Source organism: Phycomyces blakesleeanus, assembly GCF_001638985.1.
Source record: "Phycomyces blakesleeanus NRRL 1555(-) unplaced genomic scaffold PHYBLscaffold_10, whole genome shotgun sequence".
Taxonomy (NCBI): Eukaryota; Fungi; Mucoromycota; class Mucoromycetes; order Mucorales; family Phycomycetaceae; genus Phycomyces; species Phycomyces blakesleeanus.
In genome coordinates, this window is record NW_017265143.1 from 589,572 (window position 1) to 611,826 (window position 22,255).

Sequence of the window (22,255 nt, forward strand, 5' to 3'; positions counted from 1 at the left end):
AGGTTTGTGCTGCTTTCCATATTTGTTCATCTTTGTGACATCTTTATTCACCAACATCCCCTCCCCTCCCCCCTCTCTTCATCTTTCTCATCCACTCCCCCCAAAGTGTCACTAGTAAATCTTCAGCTATTTTATACTCTGCTTAACATTCCGCTTTAATAGCCCAAGATCAAGTGCACAAAGCGTACAAGTTTACAAATGGACAAGTATAAAGTATGCCTTTCTTTTCTTTAGAATCATTATAAAGAATAATATATATACACATATATATATAAGCGTATATGTTTATCAACGCAATCTCCTGTTTTCTCCGCCAAAAGACTTGTTGTACTCCAGCCTCATATGATGTTCTTGGGGGAAGTTTAATCTGCACGGTCCTTGTTGAGATTCAACGAGGTTCATTGCTTTAGTTCGATTGATCCTATTTACCTCCTCCACCACAGACATTTTATGGTGTAACCTGGGATTAAATTTAGGTTCTTTGTACGAAGGTGCTCAGTGTCGCTTTTTACGGAAAATCTATTTTAAACCATATTTATATTTATATATATTAACAGCAGACATCTCAGTGAGACAACGTTAGTTGGAGTCACGAATTGTGTAAACAGTAATCCACGCTTCTGACACCTATTCTCAGGTGCTCTTAAATGTCATTACTTGGTTAAATTAGAAAGAAAAGAAGACAAGAAAAAAAAGGAACGTAAACTAAATAGCATTGGCAGAAACGAACAAGCTAATATTAGTCCAACTTTGTAAACTGCGATCCTAAACAGTTTGTTGGACATTTTGAATCTGGTGCATTGCTCAATTACCACAAATCAAAGAAAATTCCTCCTTATTATCCTTATTAATTTGGTGACAATTCTGTTTGAATCAACTCATCTAATGTCCCAAGCTTTAATTTTTTTCTTCTTCTTGATTACTGTTGTTGATCACAAATTGTTATCACTTTCTTCGTCAGTAAACTAGACAAGTAAATTCACTTGAAACCACGGAACTGTGCGATGATGCACACTAGTAAACCGACTGCCTGCTGACCTTGTGCTGTGAGAATATTGTTTTGTTGGTAATATACATAAATAGGTATCATAATCCCTTGGTCTCTTTCTTTTTCTTCTTCTTTTTAATAGGGGTATATCAAGCCCAAAGTCAAGCTTTATAAAGTACCCAACAAATTTGAAAAGAATAAGAAGAAGAATAGACGACACAGATCCATTTGACAATTGTGTGTGTTTATGTGTATAATATAGCTTAAAGAAAAAGAAAAAACAAGAATGTATCTATAAAACTTGGGGTGGTTGTTTTATTAGCCTCACTGCAATACATTTAATTATCTCATTTCACTTATAAATTATATATCATAAATCACGAATGAATGAATGAATGAATGAATTTTCAAAGAGATATACTTCATTTGTCAAGAATACTAAATTTACATCAAAGAGCTAAAAAGCTGAACAAAAAAATGATCTGTGATTATCAGTTATGGCTTTAAATCACCTTCGTAATCAAACCATCTGATAAATTTGAAACATAATATCATTAGTGAATATATTACAAATACTTTGAAAAAGGGGGTATAGTAAAATATAGAGTCTTTGATTATACTAAGAAGCTAGGATATATTGTTATTTTGAACATTAATAATATAATCCTATAATTTTAGTATTGTACTTCTAGTAATCACACTCCTTTTACTTTAAAGGTCAAATGTATATATATAAATTGGGTGTTCTGTTCCTCACCCCCCAACAACCATTTAACTCGATAAAATATAAATAATTATATAAAAAAAAGGGTAGAAGAAAACCGTTTGAAATGGCGATATTGATTCCTTATGTCTGTGATGTTACTTTTTGAATACACTGTTTGTGTGGTATATTGAAAAATTTAGTTTGTGGTTGTACTATGATGGTCTGAGAGTACAGTGTCCTACGCTAAACCCCAGTGATGGTGCTTATTATTGCTATTTTTCTGAAATAAAATCACTCGAATTGAATTGAATTGAATCAAATCAAATCAAATCAGATCAAAAATCGTGGCCATAGTAGGTACACCTCTTTGATGTATATATATAAAAATATATTCGCGCGTGTGTGTGTGTAAGTATATACCTATGCACGCGCGATTGTAGCACGGACACTCTATTTCTTTGCTTTGATTTTTTTTTGACAGGAGTTGGCTAGTTATTAGTACGATTAATGAAAATGTATAAGAAAATAAAAGCTATAGTTATTAAGCAATTATTACATTTCAAGATGTTTAAATGATATGTGTGATAATCAAATAAGAGATATTTAGATCGTTTCTTTGTATATAATTGGATTTCACAATACATATTTAATTCTAATGATAGTGATAAATAACTTTACAGAAATAATAGGAAATTATTATTATATATATTTAGAAGACTTTGGTATACGGGAACTCCACATGCTATTTACAAATAAAGACAATCCTGAAACCCACAAATTCTACAAAAGAAGAACTTGGTGACATTTATCGAAAGATTAACCTTTTTCTTTATTTCTTTCTTTCTTTTATCTTTATATATCTATTCCTAAAAACAGCTCCGGCATAGTATCAATATTCTCCATTTAATCCCTTGACATGTCCACCTTTTCCTGAATAAGTGTCAGCTGTGAGAAATAAGAATACAAAGTAAAAAAAGTAAAAAAAAAGTAACTTTTTTTTTGGTATATCTTTGAGCCTTCAATAATTATTCACGTTTCTAGGTATATATATATAATTTAACCGTGTATTCCAAACGAACTCACAAAAGCTGAGTATTTTTCAAATAGGGTTCGGATACACGTTTCCAAGTGCCTCAGTTGATAGGGTTTCTTCTGTTTGTACCTCTAAGTGAGACAAAAAGACAAGCCGGCCTTGTTATACATGAAAACAGAAACAGAGAAGAAGAAAAGAAAGCCATAAGAAAAAATTCTAGTCATATTCCTTGTATGGCTTATTTCATGGCGATCACCCGCCTTTTGTACTTATTTCCCACATTAAACCTCTTAATTTCTCTTCTTATTAAGCCATTCGTTATAGGTATCTTCATTAGAATCTTACTCGTCGGATTAAATCGAAGCTAAAAAAAAGGCCACGGGAAACAAAAGAAGGGTGATTTCAAAGACGATAATAGCACTACAGGAAAATAATTGCTAACAATTTTAAGATAAAATACTAGCAATTATTATTTATTTATTTATTTTTAAAAAAAAGTCTCATGTTGATTTTATCAAATGTGAGATGTCTTGAGCCTAGTTTTGGTACCTTGAGACTGATATCTAAATAAAATAAAATCTTGTTTTTAATTCAGAAAAGTCATCTTGAGTGCAAAACTGAGGGCGAGCTGCTTATCAGGTTATGGTATTAAATAAAGGGAACAAATGCAGCCTATAGGCTACACCTATATCTTCAACTTGAATTTAAAGAAGTCTTTAACAGCTATGGAAGCTAGTCTTGATAAAAAATGGACATGTCTTTCTTACTTCTCAAGGAAAACACTATAAATTTTCTGGGAAATAATAATAATACAACACTACAAGCGATTAACAGTAGCCATTTATGTTTTTTGTTTTTATGTTTTTTGCTTTTGCTTTTGCTTTTGTATGATATAAAATTTATTGGTTAATATTACTTGTACGCTAATCAGATATCTCAATAGATTTGAAGGATCGCGATTGGGGGGTTTTTTTCGCTCATATTCTTTCCTTTCTACTTTATCAAAAAAAAAGACTAGTTCTAGTGATGAAAAAGCAAAACCTCGGATATACATTTTTTTATTTAATAAAAAGGAGTCAATTACTCGGTATAGTTACTCATAAATAGCGTAGTGCTTCAAAAAGATAAATATGTATGTATTCTTTTAGGTATGCAAGGTAAAATATAAAACATCGTTTTAAGCACAGAGCATATAGTTAGATTATAACCAGAATTTCTATCATATATAATAGGAAGGTACTTCTTCTGTACATACTTTATATTTTTTACACTATTTTTGATCCAATGGAAAATTAATAAAAGCCATAAATTTTACGGTATAAATCATTGTGAATTTGTTAAACTAGTTATAAGAAGAGAAATGGTCTAGATTTATCATATCTACTTGATAGAAAAAAAATGATCTAGAATCCCATAAATCGTCCCTGTTAAAAAGAAGTGACATTCTATTGGCCTAGACATAAAAAAAAAGGTACGGGTCTGGAGCTGTAAGCCAACCAATCTAATGGTTTTAAATACTTTTGTTAAATTAGTGGGTTGATTGCAGAATTTAATGCATTGGCCAAGAAACCATTCATTAAAGCTACATAAAAATCGAGTCTGTGCATGCACACACACACATATACACACACATACTTGAAATTGTTAAAATCCATTCAATTCAATATTCAATTTAAACCTTTTTTTTTTTAAAAAAAAACAAAGATTGGTGTAAAGTCTAGGATGATGTTTTGGTGACCAAACACATCATCTCATTATAATTCAATGTAAATGGTAATAAAAAAAACAAACGTTAAATATCATTTACACAAGTCTGTCGATTAGTAAAATCGTATGAGCTTATTTATGACATGACAAGCACCAAGAGCAAGAGCAAGATCGAGATCGACCAGCACAGCGTCAATTGTGTTCTTGTGTCAAAAAAAAACAATTGATTATATATATATATATATATTAAGTATTGTTCTTATGTTGAGCAAGAGCTCAAAAGGAATCGAGTACCTGGAATAACTGAGAGTGGGAAAATAAACGTGCAGTTAATTCTATCTAGATTTTTTTTACACAGTGACAAGTGACCCTGTCATTGATAGAAACCATAGAGCTTTAAGGGGAATATATGGTTACTCTTGTTAACAGGTGTACGAATTCTTGAAGTAGTATGTGCTACATGTCCGTTCTTGAGAATCTTTCTGTTTGGCGGGTTTTCTTTGGATGTCTAAGCCATATGGTTCAAGTGACACATTCCAGATGAGCTCCATGGAGGCAGAGGAGCGTTCTAACTCCAATTTAAGATTAAAGCAATCCCTAAAATCCAGTTTCTTTACGCACACACACACATATATATATATATATAAGTATAAAAATCTGATACACAAGAACTGCTCGTAAGGTATTTACGATAATCAAATTTATAAATAAAGTAGAAAAGAAAAAAAAAGAAGAGGTTTAGTTAATCCGATTGCTCACATTTTGTGTCGACTTTCTTGAAACACAACACAACAACAAAAAAGGTACTCCCCCCAAAGATATGTGTGTAGCTTCAACAAGACACAGTCTGTGTGCAAACCCATTTAAAGATATGTGCTGAGTTAATGTTCGATTCATGAGATACAGAAAAATCAAAGCAGATGTAAATACCACATCATTAGGAAAACCAAGCACAAAAGAAAACTAGGTGTGTTACTAGTAATATTTACACCTAAAGGAATTGGATTTTGAGATTTATGGTATATAATTCTCTTTCGGAATAAATTTATGGTAAAAAAAATCGAAACCAATATATGTAACCTAAATGTCCAAGGACCTGTATCAAAGGAAGATACTACATTGAACAATCAGGAATCTTCTTTTTTTTTTTGGTAACGCCTTATTTTGATTTTTGATTTTCCCGTGCCCAAGAAGCTTGTGATTCAATTTGAGGAGCACCACATATATATCTATAAAAATACACACACAAGGAGTGAGAGTGATAATATGTTATCGGCAAGAATGATAGTAATGACGTTAGAGATTCACACTATTCATCTCAGATAAATATAATTTTAATAAAAAAAAACCCCCCAAGGATAAGAATGTGCGACAATGTTTCTTTATGTTATTGAAGAACCGTTTATTATTGGGTAGGACTGACAAGTGTTGGGTTGGATTGTAAGTGCAACATTGTCGAGAATAAATGTGGTAGAGAGCTACCAACGAGTTCAAAGCGGAAAATATGAATAATATAAGAAAAAGAGTAAGATACTGTGATCACGCTCGAGACTATCCAACAGTGAGAATACTATTTGAAAATTTTAAGGAAACAGAAAGATATACCAAGAAGTATGCCTATGAGTATTGCGAAGAATTGTTATAAATCAGGGGATAAATAATTTTATGCGAATAGATACGGGAACAAAAGTATAAGTGGATCAAGATAAATAGCAAGATATGTTTTATTATTATTGTTTTTTTTTATATTAATAGATTTAGTACTATCTTACCATAGACTTCATAAAAGAAGTAGATTTATGAAATATTATGCGTAATAGTATACATTGAACAAGTATACTTGAATAGAAAGATAATTGCTCGCGTGGTTAACTTGGAGCATATACAACTATTGCTACGAATTGATCTAGTCGTTAATCGGTATGAAAGATATTGACGATAAGAGCTCTGTTTATCAGATAACATATGCGCGTGAGGAAGAGAAAAAAGAGGAGTTTTTTTTTAAAGAGAAAGATACTACACTACAGTGTAATCTCCATAGGTACATATGGGCCTGGAAGCATATTTTTATTGAATCAGATTGATTAGGGCGGGTATGTTTCTTGGAGAACAAGTAGAGGAATTGGGAATTTTTTTTTTGGTGATGCGTCCAGTCTCACCACAATTATAATACCTCGTAAAAAGTTTTGGTTGGGTCGGGTATATAACGTTAAAGTGTCTCTCCTTGCGTCAGTATCTTTAATATAAAGGCATAGATTTTGGCCGAGACTCAATCTTGCGGTTGCCAAAGGTACCAGACCAGATAGGTGGATTTCATCCATTAATATTTTTTTGTATCCCTCGTCGCAGTGAATTTTAGAAGTGTCATCGGCAGCTGTGGAAGTGACCCAAAGTAATTAAATAGATCCTTATATGTGCTCCCCGATAAAGTTTTTTCTTTACATTATTCCTATTTATTTTCTTGTCGCCAAGTTAGACATTTACGCCACATAGCTAACCCACCACCGTGTAATTAATACAGCCGGATGTGAGCAACTTTGCCGAAGAGATGAAAAGCATATTTAATAGGAGCCTGAATATCTGGGTTTGTGCGGCACAGAGTTTAGTGTGTTGTAAACGTGAACTCTAATGAGAAAGTTATCCTTCGAGATCCCAGGCGATGATTCTTATCATCTTGTTTTTTACGACGATTCCTTTGGTTATTGCTTTGAACCGACTCTAATGAGCACCTAAAAGTACCTAAAAAGAATTTTACTAGGTTCATATTTTTCTTGTGATCAGGCCCATTGTGCCCGAGGATTGCGATATAAAGATCATCTCAAGCTTATGAGTGTTGACGATTTCATGCAGGTTAATGACTATACATTCCGGGTTGAGAGAGGACATGCCAAAATTGTAGAAGTGTGGTATTGAGTTGACAGACCTATTGTATTCTAATGTAGTGAAAAGTGTTATTGAAATATTGTTGGGACATGGTTTCCCCATATTCAGGTGCAATTTCTTGCTGCTGTCGGGCTTGCCTAACTTTTATAACCTGTTTCTCGGTATGGGTTTACTGTCAGTAGTCGAAATTGTATAAATTCGAAAAAAGAGTTCAAAGTGTTTAATTGATTCGATTCAATTTTCCTTTTCCTTCTTATTTCTTTGACTCTAGTTCAAACGGGTGGTCAACAATGCCAAAGGTGGGCCAGATCAACAGACCCCACCCAATAAAGTTCTTGTTTTTAGCAATCATGATTTTTCTATTAGATAACACGTCTAATTTAAAACTTGTCTCAACCAAGCTCTGAGTTGGTTTTACTTTGATATTTTAGGCACAATCACTGATATTAATTAACTAACTAATTAATTAATAAAAAGAAGAAGAAAAGAAGAAGAAAAGAAGGAGAAAACAAAACATATATATAGTTTCCTTGGTATGAGCTAGTTATCTAGCTAACTATAAGAGAGTTGATTTTGGAAGTAGTGGTTTCGCTTATCTACTGATAACCACCAAATTGAGATCATGAATTCATTTCATTTAGAAATTAAAAGATAACGGTGAAATGAAATGCATAACCAATTTTCCAACAAGCACATTTCCCTTTATTTTTTGTGGAGTGGAGAGAGAGAGAGAGAGTATACTCGAAAAGTGAGTCACGCCAAAACACTTCCCACGTACTTTGTCAAGAAAAAATCCATCTTTTTTCATTTTGATTTCGTCACGTGAAATATCCACAGAATCTACCTTTCATTTTTTTTTTGCAAAGTATAAACCTGAACTCACTCAAAATCAACAATAGACCCCCATCATATTATCTTATCGCTTTAGTTGGCATTAATCCTCTTAAACCTTAAGCCTCTGCTCCCTCTCCCTGTCAAGATTTTTGTGATTTGTATGTATGTATATATATTTATAAGACTTTTTGTAATTTTTTGTTTGTTTTTACAAAACTGATATTGTACAAGAGATATGTTTAAGCAATCAAAGCCTTGAGCTGCTCCTCAAGCTTGGGGAGACTGGCACCAATAACCTCGCCGACCTTCTGGCCATCCTTGTAGAACAAGAAAGTGGGCATAGCGCGGATGTTGACATCGGAAGCGACATCGGGAACCTCCTCAACGTCAATCTTGGCAAAGACGATATCGGTGTAGGTGTCAGAAAGCTTCTCGAACTTGGGGCCGATAACCTTGCAGGGACCGCACCAGACGGCGTGGAAGTCAACAGCAACCTAATAGTGGTATTAATAGAATAGATATAGATTAGAATAGGTTTGGAAAATGTATTTATGAAATCTCATTTAACATTTTTCTTATCATTTTTATTCTCTATGTATGCGTGTATGGCTATAGCAAATACTTACGAGCTTGTTGTTCTTGATCAACTCGTTGTACTGGTCAAGGGAGGTGGGGTGTCCGGTAATAGCCATTTTTGTTGTTTAGATGAAAAATATATTAAGAAAAAGAAAGGAGGAACGCGACTTTAGATGGTATTTATATCATTTGGATTTAACTGAGAATACAAAGTGCTTAGTCAATATATCGGATATTTAAATATTATTTTATATACGCACACTTTTTATTATTATTATTATTATTATGATGATGATGACGATGATTCGATCTCATAAAAATACAGTTTACCTAGGAAATCACATCGGGTTAAATAAGGCATTTTTTTTATTAATATTAATATCATTACACTTTAGAAAATGCTCGGCTTTGTATTGAGATCCGGGAGGATTTCCATTAGAGTTTTAAGCTTATTTTATTTATATATATATATATGAAACATACAAGACTTGATAAAATTTAGCTTGATAACTAATCAATACATAAAAGTCAAAGCAAATTTACAATATAAAATATATACATATATATTGTTTAATATTTTGTTTTTATTAGACTATAATACATGTACTAAGCAAATATCAACCAGTCTGTTACTAATTCTTTACACAGCAAGATGTATATCAATATACTTCCTTGTCGTATCCCAATTCTTATTTTACTTTTGGCTCTAGGTCCTGAAAGAGAATCGTGACCAGAATTCCCTCTTCAGGTACGGTGGTGATCGTATCGCAAAAAATATAGAGAACTTGCGACATTGGCTATATTTTGACACAAACCTTATTTCAAATAGCTTAGATTGAATTTTTTTTTTTAAAAAAAAATGCAGAGTGTGATTGGTAATGTGACGTCGAAACACAAGCCTTGATGAGCTGAAGAAACCGATAATGACTGAATAATCTACTATGATTGGCCATGTGTGTTTAGAGTTGATTAGGCATCAAATAAAACTTTTGATTGGCCAAAATAAAAATAGCCATGTCAAGAAAACCAAACCGAAGCAAACCAGTGCTCATTCGCTTTGATTTGCTTTCCAATAAACTATACAAAAAAAAGGTGCTCATCCGCCACAATAACAAACGATTATCAATCCTCCGTTCCCACCAATCTTCCTTTTTTTTAAAAAATAAATAAATAAATAAATAAATAAAATAAAATATATAGTGATACACACAAAAATCCTCATACTCGTTACTCATAATCTCTCTGTCCATATCTTGCTATGACATGTTACCCTATCAAAGCTTGGTATATTTATATTTAGAAATAATCACAGTAGAAGAATGAGTAATCATTGAATAGCTTTATATAGTTTATAATTTTTTTATGTATATATTACTAAAAAGCTTACAAATCAGTGATTTTAACACACTTACTTCTTGATGATAATTGTATTAAGCCATGCACTCTACCAATCGTGCGTCTCATAGCTTTCAGTAAAAATACAATATCTAAACTTGTATTAATAATTGGTGTGGACAGACCAAAAGTCCAAAAAGGGCAAAAAAAGAGCAAAACTGTAAATCATATCATTGGTCGAGAGTTTTAATTAATTTTACCCTTTTTTTGCCCTTTTTTTTAAACCACCAAAAAAAAGGGCAAAAAAAGGGTAAATTTTTTAATCGACTCTAATTAGCTAGTTTTCTTCCATTGTCACTAGGATTGAGAAGAGAAGCATTTTTTATGAAGATGTGCCATATAATGAGAGGTCTAGAAAGACTCGCAATAAAAGGTTCTCACTTAATGATAGAGACGGGATTATATGCACAATTTTATCTAAATATGTATTTTGAACTTTTTTTGAACTTTTAGTCTGTCCACACCAATTAATATTAATAATAATTTCTTTTTATTAAACGACAAAAAAATAATAATCTAAATTTCCAAGGTTAAAATGGAAATGTAACTATAAAAATATCATAGTAATAATAATAATAATAATAATACTAATAACAATAAGCTTCTCTTTTATAAACACATCTTGATATTATGGGTAGGGTAAAAGATGTGGGTACAAGACTATTTTCTTTGTAGGAATATTCGTGTAATTTTTTTTTGATTTAAAGACGAGCTTTGGGATTCACGTTAACATCTTCGCAAAGTACTCTGAGGTCCCGCAGCGCCTGTCGGATGTTTTCTGCAAATTCCTTGGTTGACACACTCTTGGCACCACGTTTGGATTCAATACCGAATTTGATGAGTTTAGGAGCAGGCATGTAGTTGATGCCATAGCCATCAGGGTATACAGCACCAAATCCAGTACCCATGAGACGCACGCCGGCATGCAAGCTTGATGTACTCAACAACCAGGTCTGAGAGTTGGCATATGCAGGATCCTTAAATATGGGGTGCATTGGTACATCCTCAAACTTTCCGGATTTGGACAGCATCTGGTGGTCAGCGTTCAAAATACGGAGGGCCATCAGATGACGATCGCAACCGTAACCATCACTTGCGATCATGGTGTAGTCGCGATGGGCAACGGCAGCTTTTTGCAGAAGCTCATACTTGGTCTTGTTCTATTCAATAAACACAACATAATTTTAAAAGTTAGCGAATAAATAAATAAACTAAGCAACCAAATCTTTATCCATTTTTCTTTTTGTGTGTACAGGTGTGTGAAACTTACATCAACAGAAGGGTTAACAAATGCTTCGACAAAGCGTTTGCTGTCAGTGCTGCAGGATCTAATGGTTTCTGTGCGACCATGAAGGTATTTTCGAGTAGAACCAGACTCGTAGGTAGGTACGACAGTGTTGTGAGTACGGAAATAGGCCAATTGAAGAGCCATTTGGTAAAAAGCATCTGGAGGAACGCGTCCAACCTTCTTAACCCAGTCGTTACCAAATTCAGTAAATATAAGGACATCCGAGTCGGATTTTGAGGCAACGGCATCGGCTGCTATTTGAGCATCTGCCAGACATTGGATTAGTTTGGCGTCAGATTTCCAGCGAAGGTGGTTAACAGCGGACAAGTTGGCTGTTGCTGGTGTAGTAGCCTTGCTAATAACACTAGGATCGAATGGACCAGGACAGGTCTCCATGAGCATGTGATCAAATGTAAAGCTCACAGTCAACGCATCTGCAGGAGAGTGTTCTCCAGATACACCGCACTTTCCGCTGCTGTCGACAATAAGCAAAAATGATTTATCAAACCAACGGTTGTGTCCGTTTCCAATACCCTGGTTTCCACAGAACATAGAACGTGTGCGATCAGAAAGAGCGTCTCCGTGGCTGTAATCGTCGAGGGCAAGACCAAACAAACTAGTCTCAATTATCTGGGTGTTTACACGATGGGAAGGATCGATGGTCAACAAATGGTTTCGAGCCACAGCCCAGTTGTCACGGTCCCAGCTGGTCAACAGAGGAATAGCGGCATCCAGTTGCTGAAGGTTCTGTACATATGTAACAATGTTCAACAAATCCCTAAAGTGAAGTAGTGGGTGTAATAGTTTTTTTTAAGAAAAAAAGAAGCTTTGGTTAATACTGTTTCATGAATATATATATACATATATATATATTAGTGGTGGCCTTTCTATTAACCACAAAATTATCAACTCTTTCTTTCTATTTATCCATACTTCTCTAATGCATCAACAGATTTTGGACCGTTTTGATCATAAACTTCCAGGTTGAACAATTGGTCGCGAACAACGACTATGATGTGACGGAGCTTTGAAGCATCGCCTTGTAATACTGAATCACAGTGGGGAAGGGGTACACGCGTAACACCGAAGATACGACTGTACTGCCACATGCATTGCGCCTTGTTACCTTTCATCATCTCAACAGGAAGTTCCTGTCTAATCAGGCACAAGATGTTAGTTATAGTTCCTTCCCTTTCTTTCCTCCCTTTTTTTGCAAGGAGTAGTTTTTCTCATATATATATATATATATATTTACCTGTCAATAATTTCTTTGTAGTGAACACCGCGTAAAACCATGTGAGCAGCTCTGCGAATCTGGAAACGAGTGAATTCTCCAGGGGCAACCGACTTGGCGTTATTGGCCAATAATTCCTTGGGGTGGTTGGCGTCATCCTGACCAAGGATGTACCAGTTGCTGTTGACCATCACAGGTTCACGCCATTCAAGATATGCTGCACAAAAAAGAAAGAAGTATTTGATTAAGTTTTGCTGTTATTAATCTATTTGGCACTGATGGTACTGTAGATAGGTTTACCTTTGTTTAACCAGAAATTATCTTCAAGCCAGTTGTAAGGCGACTTTTGGTCGAGATCAACGAGTCGTTGTTGGAGGGATTGAGCAAGTTCACTGGTCTGGAACTCAGTTACGATGCGCTCTGTGTTAGCATACTCTTGGGGAGTGAGGAGAGGTACAAGAGTGCGGAGGTAAAGGTCACAACTGTTCTTGAGTGAGGGTATTGGGAGACGCGGAAGTGTGTCCTGAAAGGAATATGTAGCAGGAGCCATTGTGAAAATACAAAAAGGAAAGAGCAAGAAAAGGGGAGAAGAGGAGTGGGAATAAGGATTGTTGATATATTTAAAGGCTTGATAGATGCCCACAAATACAAATCACATTTCATGTGACAATCTCATGTTGTCAAACCCAAACCCCGCACTTTTCTTATGTTTTAGCTTTGGTTTTAGTTTTTCATTTCTATAATATGTATATATATGTACATACATATTAGTATAAATAGAATGACTAAAAAACGATGAACGAAAATGAAAAAAAAAGGTCAAGGACCCTTCAATTGTCTATCCACAAAAATGACCCTTTAACCCTTTTAAATGAAAGAGCCTCAAATTAAAACCCATAAAGAACTTTACATTAAGCTAAAATTTGACATGGACAGAATGCTTGTTCACAGTAAACCCACATTACAGCACACCGCAATGTAATATAATAAAATGCACCACAGACTAGCAAACAGCAAGTTAAATTACTATGTAGGCAAATGAAAATAGAGAAAGAGAAACCTATGTGTATTAGGAAATGCTACCAAAATTAAGGCTGTGATAGTTTGGCCGAGAAAATTTAAAAAAAAAATGGTTTGCACACCGTCACATTGTCTTGGTCAACATGCAGAATTTAACCCAAGCAAAAAAAGAAGGAAAAGAAGCTTTGTAAACATAAATAAATTAGATTTTCCGAATGAATTTTACCCACCGAATTTTATATTTTTATTATTATTCTTTAACCATCAGATAAAATATCGTCTTGGAATAATCTATCATTCAATTTCCTTGTCTCTTTTTCTAGCTTACTACATTAGAAATCCCAAGCCAAACTACTTGGTAATAAGCCTATGGAAGTTTAAGAACAACCATAACCAGATGTTGTATTTTGTAGGACATTCGGTCATACATAAAGTTCATTAACGTTTTTTTTTATATATCTCTTACAATATCTGGTTTAACATCCCAGCCTAGCATCTTGGTTTGGCATATTGGTTTAAAGAACAGGTTCAAAAGTATAGTACACTATTCCCATAGATCATTTGTTCCCTCTTAAAGCCATTTCAGTCTAGACAAATGTGCTCTATCAAGAACAATAATTCTAGGGAGCCGACATTTAAATTTTACCAAACTACCTAAAAATGACTTTTTTATGCAGAGTCCAATTATTATATTTGGTCATTAACGATCCATAAATATTATTTTTTATTATAATAAAATCATTTTAATAAAGAGAATGTGGACTTGTATTAGAACACGCAACCTCACGATCCAAAACCCTACACTATAAGCATTACGCTATAGTGACAAGATTTGGACTTGCATTAGTGTATACTCGTAGAAATTTGGTCTAAAATACTGACAAGGCATTTGATCTCATTTTAAATCATAACGCAAAAAAAGGAGCAAACAGAAATTTTATTGGACATCTTTATATTTTACGCGATTATTACTAGAAATTTCTTAGTCGCAAAAGAAAGAAAGAAAGAAAAAAAGTTGCTACGTGGCAGTTCAAAAATGGCCATGACTGCCCTCCATCTCGTAATTTTTTGGAACAAAAAGAAAACTGACCTTTTTTTTTACCCAAGCACTCGGCTCTCTCTTTTTTATTATTATTATTCATTAATTATTATTTCCTTTTCTTACCCAACCAACCACCTAACAAGAAGTTATATCATAATATAATATAAATACATATAGATACAGATATTAAGCCAATACAAACAAAGAGAGTGAAATGACATTTAAGGACCGTACAAACGAATTCCATGCAATTGCAGACAGAATACGCTCTCGTAGCCACGTGCCCAATGCTCTCGAACGTCGGTCTCTCATCCAGTCTCCATCTCCCAGTGGACAGCAAGCCTCTCGCAGTGAATTTTCTCTGATGGCAGCAGAAATTAGTCGAAACATCACTAGTACAGCCGGAAAACTTGAGAAACTTACTAAATGTAAGTAAGTTTCATATATGCACGCAAAATAGATAGGTAGATAGCTAGCCAATAATGAAAAAAAAAACAGAGAGAGGAAAATATGATGTGTACTAATAGGTTGTAGTGGCCAAACGAAAGACGTTGTTTGACGATAAGCCAGTGGAGATTGGCGTAAGTAATCTGGCCAATCCAGAAAACAGAAGGACTGATGGATAGGTTTAGGAATTGACGTTTATTATCAAACAAGACATTGCCAAACTTAATCGACAGATTGCAATGCTCCAAGACTATACCAAGCGTCAGAAGCAGTCATCGAAGCAGGCATCTGAGCATACTTCAAATGTAGTCATTACATTGCAAAGTAAGCTGGCAGACACTTCTATGAGTTTTAAGGATGTATTGGAGATTCGGACTGAAGTAAGTAGATGAGATTATGGATGGGGAATTGGGGGCTTCGTATAATTGTGGCAATTCTGATGAAGTTTTGTGGCTATTTCATATTTGTGTAAATAGAATATGAAGATGACAAAAGATAAGCGGGATCAGTTCCTGTTCTCTGCAGCAGAGCAGTCTGGGCCGCCTGCTCTGGGTAAAGGACAAAGGAGACAGACTGAAGCAGAAGTAGTGACTTATGCGGGTTCGACATCCTTTCTAGCCAATTCACCGCTCTTAAAATCACGTCGGCGCCCCAACAACGAACGAACGCAGACACCGGTAGCATCAATAGGAGGTAGTGGTATCGGCAACAACAATGGAGGATATGTTCCTCAGGATGAGCCAGAATCCACATTGTCGTTGGGCATTCCGATGCTCACGCCTCAACAACAGCAGGAACAAATGATGGTTCTGGAACAAGATCGATACATTGATCATCGGTCCACAGCTATCGAAAGTATTGAGAGTACGATTGCCGAGTTGGGAGGTATCTTCCAACAATTGGCCACAATGGTTGCAGAACAGCGAGAGACCGTACAACGGTAGGATTATTGATATGTTCCGCAATTACTGTTGTCTACTCAACACTTTATGTATATATGTGTGTGTGTCTTTCTCGGTTTTTATTCTTCTTCTTTTTTATAGCATTGATCAAAATACGGATGACATTGAAATGCATGTAATGGGTGCTCAGAGAGAATTGCTGAAGTATTACACAAACATCAGCTCAAATCGATGGCTAATTATCAAGATCTTTGTCACAATTGTCTGCTTCTTCTTACTCTTTACCCTTATCATGTAAAACCAAACGAGCAAACCCCACAAGGACCTTGATTTTTAGAGTCATGCTCGTTACGTCACGCTCGTACACTTGCCCCGCTTTTTTTTTTCTCTTTAGAAGAGCACTATACACTGTGCTTCTTTTTGCTTCTTTCTCTTCTTTTTTGATAGATAAAAACAAAACAAATCTTCTTTATTATTTAACTAAAAAAACGAGCTCAAAAAGAAAAAGTGTGAGATACCACTCTGTACCTTTGGATGCCTCATTTGCTGGATCATCTATAAGGAAAGGAAAGAAAAAAATAAACTGCGCGGTTCAACAGTAATTGCCATGGACTACTATACGATGAACCATGATGACCGCCCATCCTTTGACTCCTCCCCACACGACTACTTCTTGTTTGACTCGAATGATATCAACATAGGTCATTCCGACATTGATTCAGCAGGGGTAGACTATGAGTCATTGGTTAACACAAACCGAGAATTGGTGGTACAACCCTTTGACAGTACAGAGAATAATGAACACCAAGCAATTCTGCTTTCAGACCCTACTTATGTTCGCCAACAACAGCTTCTTCAAGGCAAAAAAGAAGTAGAGCTCAGAGATCAACAAGGATGTGGCGTAGAAGAAGAAAGGCACTATGACCCCTCGTTACGATCAAATTTGACCGCCAGGCTCGATTTTCAAGAGCAACATCAACATCAACATCAACATCAATACCAACATGAATACCAACCCCAACCACAACCACAACCATATAAGCATCAATACCAAAGTCAGTTTTTTTCTCACACTTCACCTTCGCTCTCACCCTCGCCTACTGTTGCTCCCTCTACAAGCACAAAACAGTGGAGGGAACCCAGTTCCTCCAGCCCTCGAAAGATAACACGCCCAATTTCACAAATAATTCCTGTTTCTTCTTCTTCTACTTCTTCTGTTGAGATTGATAAGGGTCTTTCGGCAAAAATTGATCATCAACGTAGATTCAATGAACTTCAGGCACGTTTCAGAGTGAGTTACGGTAATGGACGCAAACCATCTGGGGGCCAAAAGTCGGTGGCAGCAACAATATCGTCATCATCGTTGCCATCGTTGCCATCAACACTAGCTAGTACAAATTCTGTTTCCGGTAGTATTAGTACCATGCCGCAGATAGCAACATCAGAAATGGAGGAGAGAAGTCAATTAGAAACCCCTGAGCGAGGAAGATCTTTCTCGCCTCCCAAAGATGGGAGCGGGAATCCCCAGTCGCCTCACTTGGCTACTTCTTTTCCATCCCGCACAATGCCTATCCAGATTCAAAGAGTACAGCGTGCCAATACTGCTCAGCCGTTTGATGCTGAGCAGCATCAGCGTAGGCTGGATGACCAGCTCGTGAAAACTGACTTTGGAGACATTACTGTGTCAGAACTCAAAGAAATGCTACGGCAAAGAAGCAAGCCGGCTACGGGTAAAAAAGCCGTATTAATGCAAAGGTTGCAAGATGAGCGTGATATAATCAAGGCCGTTCGCCACTCAAAAACACAGCGCCACTCCCAGCCTCCGCCCGCGTCTAACCATCAGACCGACGTCTCCCGCCCACGCTCTTTCCAAGGCATCCCCTCTTCTCCTTCTTCTCCTTACATCGGTTCTCTCTCTATAGGACATGCATCATCTGTTGATGGTCCTTCATCTGTCCCAAACTCGACTAGCTTTGTACCAGGATCGCCTGCGGGATCAATTGGATCCACTGGCTCTTTGAATCGGTCTATCGACAATCTCCACATTGGATCTCCTCCGATGGCGCCACAACACATCCGCCGTTATTCGCCTTACTCACCTCGTCCTGCACCATCCCCAAAACAATTTACCGCTCAATCTTTACCCTCTGCTGACGAATTAACTATCCAGCCTTCATCCTCGTGTTCGTCTTCATCATTGCCGCGTTCTCGCCCTTATCATCCAGCCTGGAGCACTGGATTTATTGGTGGCTCTGGGAACGGGCGTGCGAAGACATACGCGCCTTTCACTTCATCCAATCTTGCGACTCCTGATAATGATGTTGATGTAAATCCTTTTGACACGCTATCTTTTGATACAACTGAGGTTAAAACAGAGACAATGGAATGGCTTGATCCTTCTATGGAAGATATCCTATTGCAAGGTTCCATGACTGCATCACCACAGCCAACTCATCTTCCCCTTCCTCTTACACTTCCTATCAATGACACTACAGAGGCACCTCTTGACTTACTCGGAACGCTCAGTCCAGAGGATTTTATGGCCCTTTTGGGTCATCAGGGCTGGGCTGCCTCATAATTCCTTCCAAGATATCATATTCCCTCCCGTTAGGTTTCTTCAAACATCATTAGTCTGACCAACCCTAAAAAAAATCCAAAAAAAAGAAGAGCCTAACTAACCCTCTTAAGTAAAGAAGCCCACCCTCCCCCTCTTTATTATTCAAATCTCGCTGTACATTTCCCCAACTTTTGTATCTTTCTTCTTCTTCTTCTTTGATTTCTTAGCTTTTATCCAAACCATATCCTTTTTATTTTTATATCCTTTTATATTTTATATTCTATATTTTATTTCATATGAATAGATAAACGGTTCCCATCCTCCTGGTGAACCTGTCCAAAGACCAAGGGTTACTTCATAGACACACCAAATATCTTACAATTAGACAACAATAATTTTATTTATTTTTTCAAATTAGCACAAGCCTTATAGATCACAGCTTATTATGAGATTATGGTCAAGACTCTCTTTTTTTCATTTTTATTTATTTCATTTCTCTTTATTAAGGATAAACAGAGTATTTTATTTAACCATATTGATAGTTCGTTACTATATACACTATGGTAATAATAACAGACTTGGGTGATGTCTAGACAAGATGAATTTCATGAAAGACTGATGATATACTCTTTTCTAGACTGAGATGGTTTTAAGTTTCGACTTCAATTTTACTTGATTGCAATTGAAGAGTATAGTGTAGCTATAATATTTATTGAATTATATCATGAATGAAATATGTATAAAGTGTTAATAAAGCCCAAATGTTTAACAGGATTGTATGATTCCAACACACACACAGGTAGATATATATGTGTGTGCATGGTTTACAAAGTTGTATTGTTTATATATATATATATATATACATCGCCAAGAAAGATCAAGAGAAACTAATGCTCGGACTAAACACCCTTTCCAGTAGTGTTGCGCCAAAAATTCATTGTGTTTTCACTCTGCCACTTGATAAATTCTTTGACACCAGGAGATGCTATGTGTCCAGTAGGACCATTGACTGCATCCTTGAAGGAGAGAGAATAAGAACCTTTTGAATAAAGGTCCTTTTGTGTTTCGGCATCAATGGTCGGTGATGTCAATTTCGGTACTCTACTGTCACTGTTTGAACCAGGAATAAACTTCTTTCCCATGCGAGGAAGAGCTTGATCCCAAGCAACATCTTCGGTAATCATACGAACAACATCATCAATACGTTTATCTAAGGTCTTAAGGTTGAAAAGCTCCTTGGTGACTTTGACTATCAACTCCTCTAGTCGAGCCTTGAATGTGGGAACTTGCATAAGTTTGTTGGTAAGCGGACGCAGATGGAAGCCAGGGAAATCCGAGTAATTTCCTGTAGTCATTGATATGGTACTAACAAATCCAGATCCCATAATCAAGTCGAGATCAGATGGCAGGTATATGTATCGCTTGGCTTTAGTCTCATAATAGAGATAGTAGTTGTTGGACATGGTAAGATACCCGTCTGAGTAGCCTACAAGAATCTCGAGTGCAATACTAAAGTAGAAATAAAGCCAAAAAAAAAAGGGAGCAGTTTGGAAGGAATAGGTTAAGCTTACTGTATGTGTGTATATTGATTTATTTTTTACCAGCGAAGAAAACTTTCGACATCAAGATTGGACTGCCATATTTGCACAGCATCCGGGGTAGTAGTTGGTGCATCCTTGATAAACTTTGTGAACTCCATTAATGGTCGGTAGTCACCGATGCTGTTTGCTGGATTAGCTTTGATATTGTAAGCTCCAAGGGCATAATTTGTAATGTTTGGGTAGTAAGATAGATCGGATATAACGCCTGCTAGTAGTGACTCAGTAGTTCGATATTTTCCTTGGTAGAGAATTCCCTGCTTATAGTTTATATCTCCATTGGCAAACTCATTTTGTATCCAAGGATTCTGATATGCCTCCAAGAATCCAAATAGGCCCAAAGGTTTGTCATTCAGAATAACTCTGTTTATAGCAGAATATATAGGATATATAAGTTAGGAGCTTTTCTTTTATTACCTATACTTTCTTTTGTTGTTGTTGTCGTTGGTACTTTACCTGACATAAGAGTATTCGGTAGAAGCAATACCGACTGACTTCATCACATCATATCCAATAATTTCACGGATATAAGACTGATCAGTAGCAAGAGCACGCAACTTAAGACGACGGTAACCATACAAATGGTTTTTGGCTTTTTTCTTCAATTTTAGGTTGTAGGAAACCTTTTCAAATAAGCGAGAACTATGACCAGACAGTCCGATCTCAATGTCAGAAAATGATTGGACATCATGTGGGCTATTCAAAAGTACGTGTGAGAACTTTATATATATATATATATATATATATAATTTATGGCTGGAATACTTCTTGAAAGAAAGTAAGAGTACCTTATGTAAGCCATATTTACAGACACGCTAATATCTTCCATTGAGTTTGTGTGCATATTATCCAATGCAGTCTGATTTCCAGAAAGGTAGATTGTAGGAATTTCACCATCAATGTGCAAGGGTGACTCAACTCGATTGATTGCCGGAAGAGGAGGAAGGATTGGCTCGACTTTAGATAGAGGAAATGTGTTCCACTGACGTCCAAAGGTCTCATTCGGAGTACTTTCGCTGGTCTGCTTACGAGAAAAAGGTTCGACCCGGGTGCCATTTGTACCGGCGTTTATTGCATAACTGTAACCCTTGGCTGCCTTTGGTGCTGTTCCGGTGTAAAGGATAGGTACTTTGGGAGATTGTGAAAGAGGATATGGTACATTGTCTACAACCACACTCATAGAATGTTTCCCGCCTGTAAGGGACACAACGCTATACGTTATCTGATCTCCTGTGCTTGAGGCCGAGACAACAACGGCAAGTGCGAAAACTAAACCAAAGAATATATACATTTATATTCATCATTTGTAAGTCATTCTTAATATATCTATATGTATAGCTTTACCAATAAAAGTTATTCGCATAGGTAATGGTGTCTAGTATAATAAGAGTGGGCAATGTGTTGTGGAAAGCTAATTATTTGGCTTTTTATAAAGCTTTAGACCTTACGTAGGCTAGATAAGTGATTGCAAGCACTTTTGCATTTTAAAATTAACCGAGTGCCGAGATGGTTTTGGTATACTTATCAAGCTAATTTAAATAGCTCATAAACCTTGGCTATCTTGCCAAATATCCTCTCATATTTTCTCCAGGTCCATTTATTTATTTTTACTTTACTTTGCTTTATGTACATGATATATATATATATATCTTTACAGCAAATAAACCTATAAACACAGGGAGAATCTTGAATCTGAGACTTCACCAAAGGGGGCTGTGGTTGACACCCCTAGGATGTTGTCCCGGTCATAGATATTTTATTTTATTTTAGGAAATTCTTCAAAGGATAACCTATCTTTTCGGTTAAGCCTATAATTTTAAGAAATTGTTATCCAATATACTACTAAGTATCTCGAATGTATAATGATATTCTGTATTCAATATGTTAAGATAACAATGATCATATTATATGATATATCGATTAAAGATATTTAGATAATGTATATTATTCGCTGAGTCGCATATGTTTGCATACTTTTCGAATAAAACTTAGCAAAAACACTCTTTGTAAATAAAAAAGATACATAAATAAATAGAAGGCGAGAG

At 35.8% G+C, this 22,255-nt stretch overlaps 5 protein-coding genes across 5 annotated transcripts; 2 read left to right on the forward strand and 3 right to left on the reverse strand.

Annotated features, from left to right (window-relative positions):
- Positions 1–8,298: 8,298 nt before the first annotated feature.
- Positions 8,299–8,857, reverse strand: PHYBLDRAFT_181341 (hypothetical protein). Its single transcript, XM_018438454.1, has 2 exons — positions 8,778–8,857; positions 8,299–8,645 (listed from the first exon to the last, which is right to left on the reverse strand). Exons 1-2 carry the CDS (start codon positions 8,841–8,843, stop codon positions 8,391–8,393), a joined length of 321 nt encoding a protein of 106 aa, XP_018291788.1. The 5' UTR covers positions 8,844–8,857; the 3' UTR covers positions 8,299–8,390.
- Positions 8,858–10,856: 1,999 nt separating this feature from the next.
- PHYBLDRAFT_97111 (hypothetical protein) lies at positions 10,857–13,239 on the reverse strand (the record flags this gene model as incomplete). The annotated part of the gene is made up of 5 exons (XM_018443999.1): positions 10,857–11,276; positions 11,393–12,188; positions 12,344–12,565; positions 12,666–12,861; positions 12,945–13,239. Coding segments are annotated over 5 exons (1,929 nt in total), but the record flags the coding sequence as incomplete, so codon positions are not given.
- Positions 13,240–14,920: 1,681 nt separating this feature from the next.
- On the forward strand, positions 14,921–16,537 carry PHYBLDRAFT_124755 (hypothetical protein; the record flags this gene model as incomplete). The annotated part of the gene is made up of 6 exons (XM_018429008.1): positions 14,921–15,134; positions 15,241–15,287; positions 15,339–15,533; positions 15,630–15,705; positions 15,772–16,093; positions 16,197–16,537. 6 exons carry the CDS (start codon positions 14,921–14,923, stop codon positions 16,351–16,353), a joined length of 1,011 nt encoding a protein of 336 aa, XP_018291790.1. The 3' UTR covers positions 16,354–16,537.
- A 125-nt stretch (positions 16,538–16,662) lies between these two features.
- Positions 16,663–18,633, forward strand: PHYBLDRAFT_145220 (hypothetical protein; the record flags this gene model as incomplete). Its single annotated transcript, XM_018431391.1, has 1 exon — positions 16,663–18,633. One exon carries the CDS (start codon positions 16,663–16,665, stop codon positions 18,631–18,633), a length of 1,971 nt encoding a protein of 656 aa, XP_018291791.1.
- An 878-nt stretch (positions 18,634–19,511) lies between these two features.
- Positions 19,512–21,573, reverse strand: PHYBLDRAFT_64709 (secreted coth spore-coat protein domain-containing protein; the record flags this gene model as incomplete). The annotated part of the gene is made up of 5 exons (XM_018441341.1): positions 19,512–20,121; positions 20,214–20,573; positions 20,667–20,929; positions 21,019–21,479; positions 21,555–21,573. The coding sequence occupies 5 exons, from the start codon at positions 21,571–21,573 to the stop codon at positions 19,512–19,514; spliced, it is 1,713 nt and encodes a 570-aa protein (XP_018291792.1).
- Positions 21,574–22,255: the final 682 nt, after the last annotated feature.

Excerpts from the sequence above, each read along its gene's own strand:
- PHYBLDRAFT_181341 (XM_018438454.1), bottom strand. The coding sequence starts at position 8,843 with ATGGCTATTACCGGACACCCCACCTCCCTTGACCAGTACAACGAGTTG. Across the intron at positions 8,646-8,777 it reads TGATCAAGAACAACAAGCTC|GTTGCTGTTGACTTCCACGC; the intron begins GTAAGTATTTGC and ends TACCACTATTAG.